This window comes from Gopherus evgoodei, chromosome 11 (assembly GCF_007399415.2).
Source record: "Gopherus evgoodei ecotype Sinaloan lineage chromosome 11, rGopEvg1_v1.p, whole genome shotgun sequence".
In the NCBI taxonomy this organism is placed as follows: domain Eukaryota; kingdom Metazoa; phylum Chordata; order Testudines; family Testudinidae; genus Gopherus; species Gopherus evgoodei.
The window spans coordinates 2,234,775-2,247,723 of record NC_044332.1 but is presented as its reverse complement, the minus strand read 5'-3'; the positions used below and the strand labels follow the sequence as shown (position 1 = coordinate 2,247,723).

General features: G+C 46.1%; 2 protein-coding genes across 2 annotated transcripts in view; both read right to left on the bottom strand.

Moving 5' to 3' along the window:
• LOC115659902 (UDP-glucuronosyltransferase 1-1-like) overlaps window positions 1–12,949 on the bottom strand; it is a 94,377-nt gene that overhangs the window by 64,914 nt on the left and 16,514 nt on the right. The gene's annotated exons all lie outside the window — the stretch shown is intronic.
• Window positions 1,835–3,226, bottom strand: LOC115659517 (UDP-glucuronosyltransferase 1-6-like). Its single transcript, XM_030579758.1, has 2 exons — window positions 2,363–3,226; window positions 1,835–1,891 (listed from the first exon to the last, which is right to left on the bottom strand). Exons 1-2 carry the CDS (start codon window positions 3,224–3,226, stop codon window positions 1,835–1,837), a joined length of 921 nt encoding a protein of 306 aa, XP_030435618.1.

Sequence of the window (12,949 nt, the reverse complement as noted above, 5' to 3'; positions counted from 1 at the left end):
CTAGCACCGCCTCTGATTGCATTTAAGCAGAGAGATCTGAGTTAGCTTTAATCTAGACAGCTCAAGTCCCATGGGTGCGAAGCTGCACCAGTGTGAGCATAAGTGCAGGGTGTACAAGCTCACATGGAACCCTGAGTAATTATTTGGAAAGCTAGCGTGTGCTGAAGCTTGCCCTGCTGCCCCCACACTGTTCTGGGACCTGAACTAGTTATATTAAAACAAGGTCGGATATGCGGCTTGAGCTGCAATCACACCAAGTGATTGCATTATATACATAACCTACCTTATTCCAGTGGAGGTTAGGTGCTGCAGAGCCCCACTGTGTCACATTCTAGTCCAAACCCATCTCCCTCTCCCCAAACACACACATCCATCTCCTAAGGAGGAGGGGGATGCAGCAGCAGATAGCACAGGTCTCAGTTACAGAGACTTTTCACCAGCAGGGAGTTCCCGTATACCAGGGGGATTTTCTCTGAGTCATTTGTGGCCACTTTGTGCCAAATCTTTGGCACGCCAGTTCCTTCACACTTCCTTGCCTCCACCAACTTTGCACCCTTCTTCAAGCTGCAGCCGTGGGATTCCTTCTCTGAGCCCCCTGCTTCAGGGACCCACCACAAGAGTTAACTCCACTCCAGTGCGGCTTTGCTCTCTAGGGCTCAGCCTGTCTCAGTCCTTTCTCCCCAGCTGCCTACTAGCAGCCTTTTACAGACCCAGATGTAGTCCTCTTTAATTAGCTGCATTAGGGTCACATGCTCCAGTCCAGGGGAGCTGGGCTTAAGGTTGACAACTCTGTAATATTTAAAAACTGGATGCTCCAGCAAGAATGCCAGAACCTTCCCCACCCCACCTCTTCCCCCTTAGGCCCAGCCTCTGCTCCAGCTCTTCCCCACCAAGGTCCCGCTCCTGCACCACTTCTTAGGGTGACCAGATGTTCCAATTTTATAGGGACTGTCCCTATTTTGGGGTCTTTTTCTTATATAGGCTCCTATTACCCCCACCCCCATCCCAATTTTTCACATTTGCTGTCTGGTCACTCTACCCCTTCTTTCCCCTGAGGCCCAGTCTCTTCCCCCAAGGCCCCATTCCCATTTGCTCGTCTTCCCCCTTTCTCCCATTACTCACTGCTCTTCCCATCTCCTCTACCCTCATCAGGAGGGACTTGCCTGTGGAGCTAGGGCTGGGAGCTGCAGCAGCCTGACGCAGGTAAGAGGCAGCCCTGGGTAAGTAGGGGTTGGCAGAAGTGAAGACCTAGTGCCTGCCTGCCTTCGCCACTCACAGGAACCGGACTTTAAATGTCTGGTAGGTAGATCTGACCAGACACTGTCAGGTCCCCTTTCCAACCAGCCTTTTCAGTCGAAAACTGGACTACTGGCCACCCTAGCTGGGCTCAGTCTATCCGCAGAGACCAGTTATCCTGAAACACCCTCCAGTCTCACACTGGGATACACACAGACACATTCTCAAATAAGAATAAGTAGACAGTGTTGAAAGGAACAAATCAGAAAGAAAGTGTGCTCAACAGAGACAGAAAAGAGCTGAGAGTGTTGACTGGAGAGTGTTTAAGTTAAACTGGAAAAAAGGAACTTGACCCTGTGAAAGGAAGAGGCAGTGGAGTGACAGCTGAGGAGGGAGTTGGATTCATGGGGAGTTTTTTATGATGAGGAGGACCAAAGCAGACCTGCATTATGAGGGAAAGAAACTGGAGCAGAGTCGGAGGTTGAGGAGTAGTAGTCATAGAATCATAGAATATTAGGGTTGGAGGGACGTCAGAAGGTAATCTAGTCCAGCCCCCGGAGGGATTATAGGAAAAGGGATAACAATGGTACAAGTTTGATCAGGAGGTGGAGGAAATGGTCTCACTGGGGCAGCTGGAAGGGCTGACCCACCACTCCTGCCAACACAACATTCCAGATGGCTGCGGACTCTCACTTTCTTTGAGTATGTTCCTTTTTTGAAAGTTGTAAATATCAGTTACAAAGTCTGGTTTAATTTACAACAGAGAAAATCTCTGGCCAGTTAGTGTCAATGGCCTGTCTCCAGACTTACACTGCTACACAACAGCGGACTTTGGCTCACCTACTTTTCAGCAAAGCCTGCATTTTGTTTGATAATATTGCTTAGACTTTTAATTTATGTTAAGGCAATACAGTTTTTCACTAGCAAAAGAAAATCATTTGAAATCTGATTCACATTCAATGCAGGCAGTATCCTATTTTGTATTTTGCGTGGAGAGCCTGGGAGGAGGGTGTGTAAATTAGGGATATTACAATGAGGTATAATGCTCATTGCTCATCTACAGCATTTTCCACAGAGAAAATATCAAAATGAAAGTGCAAACACAAAACAGAATCACTGGACATACCTGAGATAGGTTCTTCCCCTCCTCACAGTTTATGCCTCCGATGAAGACCATGTTGGGCATCACTGGTTTGGGATACTCAAATACAAAGTCGTATCTCAGTAGCCATATGGAGCCATTTCTGTAAAGTGTTGGTAAGTGCACATCTCTCTGGAGAAACTTTGAAGCAATGTCTTGGTATTTGGTATACAAATCTTTAAACAGTGGTGTCTCTAAAGTGCTAACAAATAGGTTCAGCACTCGCTGGGAAAAAGTCATGTGGTCTGTGTGTTTAGTGTAGCATCTTGGGACATAGGAAACAAGGTTTGGAGATTTACAGATTGCATGCTCTAAACTGCATGGAAAACCACGAAAGAAGTACACGGAAGGGATGGACAGATATTCTGCCAGGATCACCCCACATGGCAATGCTGGGTCTGTGAAGAGTGCATCAAATTTATTCTCTTCCAAGTATTGTATGATTTCTCTGTTCTGCAGCAGGCTGTCACAGTTGTGAAAATACATGTTAATGAGGTACATAATGTTCCGGTATTCTGCAAGGATAGTGTAGGGAAAGGAGACCTCATGAAAGAGACTGTTAGAGAATTTACTATAAGTCTGATCAAGATCTTCCTGGGTATAAGACACAGCATACGTTTTCCTTGCATAACGCTCTGATTCTTTCAAGAGCAAATTTGTTTCTGGAGCAACCACTACTATTTCATGCCCTTTCTCATCAAGTTTCTCCACTACTGCATGCATGCTGAGCCAGTGACTCCCATCTTGTGGTATCACCAACACCTTGCCACTTTCAGCAATGTTGTAGGAAGTTAATAAAAGAAAAAAACATGATGCAAATTGGTAAAGTTGATGAAAAAGTAAAGCCATCTCAGTGCATGCTAGAAAAAGACTCCATCACTGTACAGAGGTTTGAAACAACTTTTTATACTCTGGGAAACAACACCCACTTTTTGGCAGTATGTGCTTGTTCTCATGTGAAGTAAATTAACATTTTGTTCTTTCAGCATTTGTTAATCATTAGCTTTGAAAGATCTGCAGTATGTTAAATTTTGTGAATGCTTTTACAACTGAGAAAAGTAGTGGTGAAGACCAAAAAAACAGATAAGCCAGTTTGGGTCAAATGAGAACTGACCAAAACTGTTGCCCCAAACCTGAGATGAACCTGCTGTAACAGCACTTTACTAACATTATGTCTCCCAACACTCCTAAAAGCAAGAAAATACCATCCACATATTGCAGATAGAGAAACAGCGCACAGAGATTAAGGGGCAAATTCTGTCTTTTCTTCCAGGGGCACATAAAAGTCCTGCCATTGTACTGCTGGTGAGGATGAGTCTGCTCTAAATAGGCTTTTATTCCACACTCATAACTGCAGTATCTGAACACCATCCAGTGGTGCATTCAGCAATATGACTGCACATCTGCCAATCTGATAGATCTGGAGACCTTGCCTGGGTGGAGTACATAAAACAATAGTCACTGGAATCTGAACCCTGTCGCATAACAACAGTATCGCCCTTTCTTACCCTTATCCACACCACATGGCTGAGACCAGGAAAATCATGTCTAGTTTCTTAACAGAACTCCTATGGAGCCACACATCACAATCAGGGGCGGCTCCAGGCCCCAGCACGCCAAGCGCATGCTAGGGGAGGCAAGCCGCTGGGGGTCGCTCTGCCGGCGCTGCGAGGGCGGCAGGCAGGCTGCCTTCCACGGCTTGCCTGCAGAGGGTCCACTGGTCCCACGGCTTTGGTGGACCTCCCACAGGCGTGCCTATGGAGGGTCCGCTGGTCCCGCTTCGGTGGACCTCCCGCGCCTGTGGGAGGTCTTCCGAAGCCACGGGACCAGCAGACCCTGCGCAGGCAAACCGCCGGAGGCAGCCTGCCTGCCATGCTTGGGGCGGCAATATCCCTAGAGCCACCCCTGATCACAGTATCCCATAGGTTAGAGGACTGTCCTGGGAGGTGGCAGATTCCTGTTCAAATCCTTTCTTCCCAGCAGGTGGAAGGGGAACTTGAACTAGAGATCTCTAACCATTGAGCTAGAAAGGAGGTTGTTTCCACCTGTCCCCCTCAGCAGGCAGCCCCTGAGCACATGTACTGGATTGGGCCCAGCACGTCACATAATCTTGGAATGGAAAAAGAAGAGATTAAAGTAGAATCAGTGATGCTCTGCATTCAAAAGCTATTTTCAGTTTTAAAAGGTTAGTGACTGGCTGCACCAAACATCCAACCATGTTCTGCTCATTTTGGCTTCATATTGAGGCATTTGTTACCCCTTCAATTAAGAAATCTTCACGATCTTTAAATCTCATTGATAATTGTTGGCTAGCTTGACGTGAGCTGGCAGCCTAAGCTCTTAGTACAGTGGAAAGAATGTTCCCAATTTAGTTCTAAAAGCTACACTATCCAACTTCCCCTCCCCAAGGGAATATTAATGACTGTAATTGTAAGAGTCAGTAAAGCTGAAAATTGAGAAATCATTAGTTTTCTAAAGATAAAATGACCCTGGAATGAAATGAGGAACAGCTTTAAGAGGAAGAAGAAAAAGAAAATTTGGAAGCTGTGAGGAGACTATGAAAGCAATAGAGATGGATGCCCTAACTTTTCTCCCGACAGTGGGAACATCCACAGTTACATTTGACTAGAACAATAGGGATACAAAACTTTATTCTACAGCCAGCATTAACTGAGGGGTTTGATTATTTTCTTTTGGAATAGATTTTGGTTTCAGATTTTTTTAAATTTTGTGTTACATTGGATATTATAAAGAAAAAAGTCAAAATGGAAACAAAATATTTCAATCCATCTGATTTTTTTTTTCAGAATTGTCTTTCATGGAGAATTAACACTTTTGGTTTTGTTCCTGACTGAAATAAAAACAAATGTCAAAATATCAAATTCCTCCACAAAACAGAATTTTCATTCTCTGCACAGCTCTGTTATTCCATTACTGTCCACTACTAGGTTTCTTGCAGTATCCTCTAAAGCACCCTGCACTAAGAGATGTGATACTGGATTAGAAGGACTGGTGATCTGATTCACTGTGGCAATTCCCAGAGTTTATATGCAAGAAATGAGAGGATGTTAAATTGCATTCCTTTTCACTATACAACTTACCCTGGATTCAACCCAGGGGGGTCTATGTTGTTAGCTGCTCTTGGAAATTCTGCTGGCAGAAAGTCTGTCACTATAGGCAGACAGCCAGCAGCAGCTTCCCCTTTACTGATCCTCTCACAAAATGGGTGAGGCTAGCTCCAGAAAGCTGTGGGCAGGGAGACTGGGACCCCTGCAGATTCAGTGCATCCCCTGAGCAGTGCCACATGACAGGACTACTTTTTAAGCCCTAACTAGCACTTAGAAATGTTCCACTTCAGCAGAAGCCTTTTAGTATGTGTCTGGTGGCACCACTGTCTGTCCTCTCTCAAGGCAATCTCCCCTGGAGCCCAAGAAGGTGCAATTTATACCTTGATCCAGCTTGTGCTAACAAAGCTGCCCCATGTCTGTGCTAATTCCTGCAGGCATGAAAAAGTCTTTGAAAACCATGGTAAACTCCCCCACAAATAACACTTACGTCTGTAATTCCCCTCGCCTCCATCCTACTTTTCAATGTAAAAAATTATTTGCGTTCTTATAGTGGCTTTCATCAGAATATTTCAGACAATGAGAGAATCTCACACAACTGTTTTACAAACATGCAATCCAGTGTTACGCCAGTCCTGTGAGGTGAGTACTGATACTTATTTTACAGATGGCAAAACTGAGGGATGGTGACTGATCATTTATACATTCAATAATACAACTCTTTCATTGAGGATGCATTGTGTGTATCCTGTTGTGCCTCTCCCTCTCATCCTACTACTGCTTCCAGTGCTGAACATGTCATTGAGATAATCATTTGTCCTAATTGTTCCGATTTGGACAGAACAGTCCTCAGTTTTGGAACTGAGTCCTGGCTCCCAAACCTGTGACCGAGGGAAACACTTTTAACCTGCAGTTCTCTGCTGTGGACCATAGAAGCTATTGCTATCAAAGAGAGCTACCTTTTAATATAATTAACATCTAATGTAGTAAAGGTTGGCTGGCCTTGGTGCAAAACATGTTCCTCTACCATCTTTGGCTTTGTACTGGGCTTGCGTGGGTTTGTAATCACACCTGCCACACTAAATGCACAATACATTGCAAAAAGAATGAAACACTTTCATAGCTGGGCCTGTCATGTGATAGGCAGGAACAAGGAACACACAAAGCCATGAGTGTGTTTCTCATGGCATCCTGCAGCGAAGCTCCCCTCCCATAGACTGATTTTTTGCAGCAGGGAATGGTGAGGGGCTCTTTCAGCACTAATGCCTTCTTTGGTAGTTGACATTTCAGTTTCAGATCTGTCCACCAACATCAGTTCCAGTGCTAGAAGGCTGTTTTGTCGCTTTCCTGTGTGTCTGGCTGTCACTCAGTCAGGAAGCCCCTGTTCCCAACACAGGAATGTTGGGTAATACCCTGCAGTATATGGGCACTGACCAGAGATTGCTTCCCACCCACTAAGGATGGAAAAAGCTTGGCTAGACTTCACACTCCTGAGTGCCCATGTGATGATTTGGCCTAGTATTGATAAAGGGCAAACAGAATGTACATACCTGAGACAGGTGCTTTGTCTCAGCGCAGTTTAATCCACCAACAAAGACCATATTGGGCATCACTGGCCTGGGATACTCGAATACAAAGTATAGTCTCATTAGCCAAACAGAGCCTTGATCTAAGAGATTATGCAAACTCAGACGCCAGCTGTTCAAATGGCGAAGAGAGAGCAATACAAGCTCGCAGTGCCAGTGTGCTGTGTAGCAGGTCCTGCACACGCTGGGTAAAGGTCATGTGGTCTGTGTCGCTAGTAAACATTCTTGGGACATAAGAATGTGGACTTGGACACTGAGTTGCCTTGGATCTTAAGGCACATGGAAATTCACATAAGAAGAACCCAGAAGAGAGAGACAGATACTCAGCAACTATTGTCCCGCATATGCCAACTGGCTCTGTGAGGATGCTATCAAATTGACTTTTTTCAAGATATTGAATCAGTTCTTTGTTGCTCAACAAACTCTCACAGCTTTGGAAGAGCATCTGGAATGCTAGTGCTAGACTTTCATATAGTGAAATAACAACATTTTAAAAAGGTTGCTGAACAAAGCGATCTTTACCAAAAGTCTCCCTTAGTGCATCCACATGTTCATCTTTGTAAGGCATTGGATAAGTCTTAACTGTGAAATTCTTGCCTGATTTCAAAATCAGATTAGTTTCTGGTGCCAGAAGGACTATTTCATGCCCATTATGCTCAGCCAGGCACTTCTGTCCATAGGCATCACCAACAGCTCCCCCCTTCGGCAAAGCCCACAAATATTAACAGCGGAAGAAACTTTATCACAGGTGGATCAAGAGATCTAATCCCAGGAGCCATCTCAGTGTAAGAAAAACAAAACATTCTGCTAAGAAAGTTTTGAATGCAGAAACTGAAAAGAAGAGCTGCAGATGATTGGACTATAAGGTGGATAGAAAGCTGGCTAGATCGTCAGGCTCAAAGGTTAGTGATCAACTGCTCCATGTCTAGTTGGCAGCCGGTATCAAGCAGAGTGCCCCAAGGGTCTGTCCTGGGGCCAGTTTTGTTCAGTATCCTCATTAATGATCTGGAGAATGGCATGGACTGAACTCTCAGCAAGTTTGCAGATGACACTAAACTGGGAGAAGTGGTAGATACACTGGAGGGTAGGGATAGGATACAGAGGAACCTGGACAAATTAGAGGATTGGGCCAAAAGAAACCTGATGAGGTTCAACAAGGACAAGTGCAGAGTCCTGCACTTAAGACAGAAGAATCCCATGCACTGTTACAGACTGGGGACCGAATGGCTAGGCAGCAGTTCTGCAGAAAAGGACCTAGGGGTTACAGTGGACAAGAAGCTGAATATGAGTCAACAGTGTGCCCTTGTTGGCAAGAAGGCTAATGGCATTTTGGGCTGTATAAGTAGAGGCATTGCCTGCAGATCGAGGGATGTGATCATTCCCCTCTATTCAACATTGGTGAGGCCTCATCTGGAGTACTGTGTTCAGTTTTGGGCCCTACACTACAAGAAGGATGTGGAAAAATTGGAAAGAGTCCAGTGGAGGGCAACAAAAATGATTAAGGGGCTGGAGCACATGATTTATGAGGAGAGGCTGAGGGAACTGGGACTGTTTAGTCTTCAGAAGAGAAGGATGAGGGGGATTTGATAGCTGCTTTCAACTACCTGAAAGTGGTTTCCAAAGAGGATGGATCTAGACTGTTCTCAGTGGTACCCGATGATAGAACAAGGAGTAATGGTCTCAAGTTGCAGTGGGGGAGGTTTAGGTTGGATATTAGGAAACACTATTTCACAAGAAGGGTGGTGAAGCACTGGAATGGGTTACCTAGGGAGGTGGTGGAATCTCCTTCCTTAGAGGTTTTTAAGGTCAGGCTTGACAAAGCCCTGGCTGGGATGATTTAGTTGGGGATTGGTCCTGCTTTCAGCAGGGAGTTGGACTAGATGACCTGCTGAGGTCCCTTCCAACCTTGATAGTCTGTGATTCTATGAAAACAGCCCAGGGCCCCCATTCATTACCAGCAGCGGAGTGGAACTGAATGGCTTCCTGTCTGCTCGCTCCATGTGGCTGCAGGCCCCTTCCTGCGGCCCCTGGGCAGGGTGGGTCTGTGTCCTGCCCCAAGCGTCCCTGTGGCCAATAGGAAGCTGCGAGGGCAGTGCCTGGGGAGAGAAGCACATGGAGATTCCTGGCCTGCCCTTCCTAGGAGCCCCAGGTAAGTGCTGCACCCTTCTACCCCCTCCCAGAGCCTCTGTATAGCGCAAGAGTTGCCTGTGGCCTGCCCACCCACTCCATTTCCCACCTGGGCCCAACTCAGGTTAGGCTGGGAAACTGTTTGAAGGCAATACATAACTTTTATTAGAAAAGGGATTTTATCTAATATAGAAGCGTGCAAACTGTTTGGAGTGCATGTGTCAAAGCAAGCTGATGTCTGGGCAGCTGGTTTCATGCCTTCAGGGGTGACAAGCTAGAGTGGAGCAGTGCAAATAGCTGATCATTCAGAACTCTGGCAGGATGTATTTAGGGAGACTCTGGATTGGAAGGATTGTTGGTATCACCCTGTGAAGAGTTACTGAACTGGTGAGAGGCATGGCGAGATCATATGCTTGTGGACTGGCTACTGGTGTTAGGGATCTGAACCATAGCTGCGTGGCACAGAGGCCCCCAAGATTACAGGGCAGGCAGTGACAGAACTCCTTATTGGTCTGTGTTGTCCCCAGAACATCACAGTCCCCCAAGTAGGGAAAGGCTGGTGGGGGCAGAAGAATGACTCCTTCCTCCACTGGACCCAAAATTCTGCCTCAGTTGTGGTTCTTTCCTTCCTGTGCATATGGTTACCATACATCTGGGTTTCCCCAGAGAGCTTCTTTTTAGAGCCTCCCTCCTCTCCAGGCAGATTTTTCAAACAGGAAATGTCCAGGGTTTTTGCAGAGCAGAGGCTGCATCTCAGAAAGAGCCCCGATTGGTCTGCTTCCCGATTAGTCCTGTCCCGCTGTCTGCAGCTGATTGGTCCATTCCTCCACAGCTGCAGTTGCTGGATCTCATCCCCGCCACCCAGGCCCCAGCTCCCAGCCTTGGGAAGTCCCACAGGGAGGCACTGACTGACAGCTGTCTCTGCATCTTGGGCTTGCGCCAGCCAACCTGCCAGTGAGTAACCCTGCCGCGGGTACTCCTGCCAGCTCCTGCAACTCTACCCTTCCCTCCAGCTCCCCTCTACCCCCATTCCCCTGTGTCCTCTTTTTGGGAACCTGAAATTGTTGTGTGTTTGGTTTGTGTGGTAATAGAATCTTGTGTTGCTATGGAAACTGAGTTAGATTATTAGGGGATAACCCGGTCGGTTTTGGTTAGTTCAGTGTGTGGCAATAAATGGCTGCTTTTAAGGTTTACAGCTCTCTGTCTCTCCAGTGATTTCTTCCTAAAACTGTTGCCCCCAAGGATATAACAGAAATATGTTAACCCTGCTTATGCAACAATCTCTGCATACTGATGCCCTAGTTGTTTGAACTTGGGCCTGCAGCCAGACCGAGAAGTTGTGGCTTTATCATGCACTTGAGTTCACAGGTATCAAGTTGCTGTATCACCTGAGTTAACATCATATTAATGTTCTATGACACAATTTAATGGGGGGGTTTCAAACAGATCATGTTCCTCATGCCTGTGGTAAGAAGGAAGTTCAGAGAAGCTGGCCTACTGCAAAATGCTGGAAGAGCTGCCAAATGAATATGTCTTAAATATTACTCCTATAAACAAAAAGATTGTGACCTTTAATAATAAAAAAGTACATTGGTATCTTCAGTTGGTTCCATCTTTAAAAAAATACAGAACGAATCAAACAGACAGCAAAAATATTACTTTGTGAAGGAATTACCTTTTTTTCCCCCATGTTACAAAGTGCATCAATTCAAACTTTCCTGCTCTATGAAGTAAGAAAAGGGATCATTTTACTAAGATGTGCCAATGAATTAGTTTAATGGTGTATTTGAAACATTTTTGTACACAAAAAAATCCATGAAATAGCAAAGCCCCCATCCAGAATCTTCTTGATAACTGTGAGCGATGGACATGAAAGCTTTATGTATCAGAGGGGTAGCCGTGTTAGTCTGGATCTGTAAAGGCAGCAAAGAGTCCTGTGGCACCTTATAGACTAACAGACGTTTTGGAGCATGAGCTTTCGTGGGTGGAATACCCACTTTGTCAGATGCATGTAGTGGAAATTTCCAGGGGCAGGTATATATATGCAGGCAAGCTAGAGATAATGAGATAATTCAACCAGGGAGGATGAGGCCCTGTTCTAGCAGTTGAGGTGTGAAAACCAAGGGAGGAGAAACTGGTTCTGTAATTGGCAAGCCATTCACAGTCTTTGTTTAATCCTGAGCTGATGGTGTCAAATTTGCAGATGAACTGAAGCTCAGCAGTTTCTCTTTGAAGTCTGGTCCTGAAGTTTTTTTGCTGCAGGATGGCCACCTTAAGGTCTGTTATAGTGTGGCCAGGGAGGTTGAAGTGTTCTCCTACAGGTTTTTGTATATTGCCATTCCTAATATCTGATTTGTGTCCGTTTATCCTTTTCCGTAGCGACTGTCCAGTTTGGCCGATGTACATAGCAGAGGGGCATTGCTGGCATATGATGGCGTATATTACATTGGTGGACGTGCAGGTGAATGAACCGGTGATGGTGTGGCTGATCTGGTTAGGTCCTGTGATGGTGTCACTGGTGTAGATATGTGGGCAGAGTTGGCATTGAGGTTTGTTGCATGGATTGGTTCCTGAGCTAGAGTTACTATGGTGCGGTGCGCAGTTACTGGTGAGAATATGTTTCGGGTTGGCAGGTTGCCTGTGGGCGAGGACTGGCCTGCCACCCAAGGCCTGTGAAAGTGTGGGATCATTGTCCAGGATGGTTGTAGGTCCCTGATGATGCGTTGAAGAGGTTTTAGCTGGGGACTGTATGTGATGGCCAGTGGAGTCCTGTTGGTTTCTTTCTTGGGTTTGTCTTGGGGTAGGAGGCTTCTGGGTACACGTCTGGCTCTGTTGATCTGTTTCCTTATTTCCTCATGTGGGTATTGTAGTTTTGAGAATGCTTGGTGGAGATTTTGTAGGTGTTGGTCTCTGTCTGAGGTGTTAGAGCAGATGCGGTTGTACCTCAGTGCTTGGCTGTAGACAATGGATCGTGTGATGTGCCCGGGATGGAAGCTGGAGGCATGAAGGTAGGCATAGCGGTCGGTAGGTTTTCGGTATAGGGTGGTGGTAATGTGACCATCACTTATTTGCACCGTGGTGTCTAGGAAGTGGACCTCCCGTGTAGATTGGTCCAGGCTGAGGTTGATGGTGGGGTGGAAGCTGTTGAAATCATGGTGGAATTTTTCCAGAGTCTCCTTCCCATGGGTCCAGATGATGAAGATGTCATCAATGTAGCGTAGGTAGAGAAGGGGCGTGAGTGGACGAGAGCTGAGGAAGCGTTGTTCCAGGTCGGCCATAAAAATATTGGCATATTGTGGGGCCATGCGGGTGCCCATAGCTGTGCCACTGATCTGGAGATATATATTGTCATTAAATTTGAAATAGTTGTGTGTGAGGATAAAGGCACAGAGCTCAGCAGCCAGTTGTGCTGTAGCATCATCAGGGGTACTGTTCCTGACAGCTTGTATTCCATCTGCGTGTGGGATGTTTGTGTAGAGAGCCTCTACATCCATGGTGGCTAGGATGGTGTTTTCTGGAAGGTCACCAATGCATTGTAGTTTCCTCAGGAAATCAGTGGTGTCACGGAGATAGCTGGGAGTGCTGGTGGCATAGGGTCTGAGTAGAGAGTCCACATATCCAGACAGTCCTTCAGTGAGAGTGCCAATGCCCGAGATGATGGGGCGTCCAGGATTTCCGGGTTTGTGGATCTTGGGTAGTAGATAGAATAACCCTGGTCGGGGCTCTAAGGGTATGTTGATTTGTTCTGGTGTTAGTGTAGGGAGTGTCCTGAGTAGATGTTGCAGTTTCTTAGT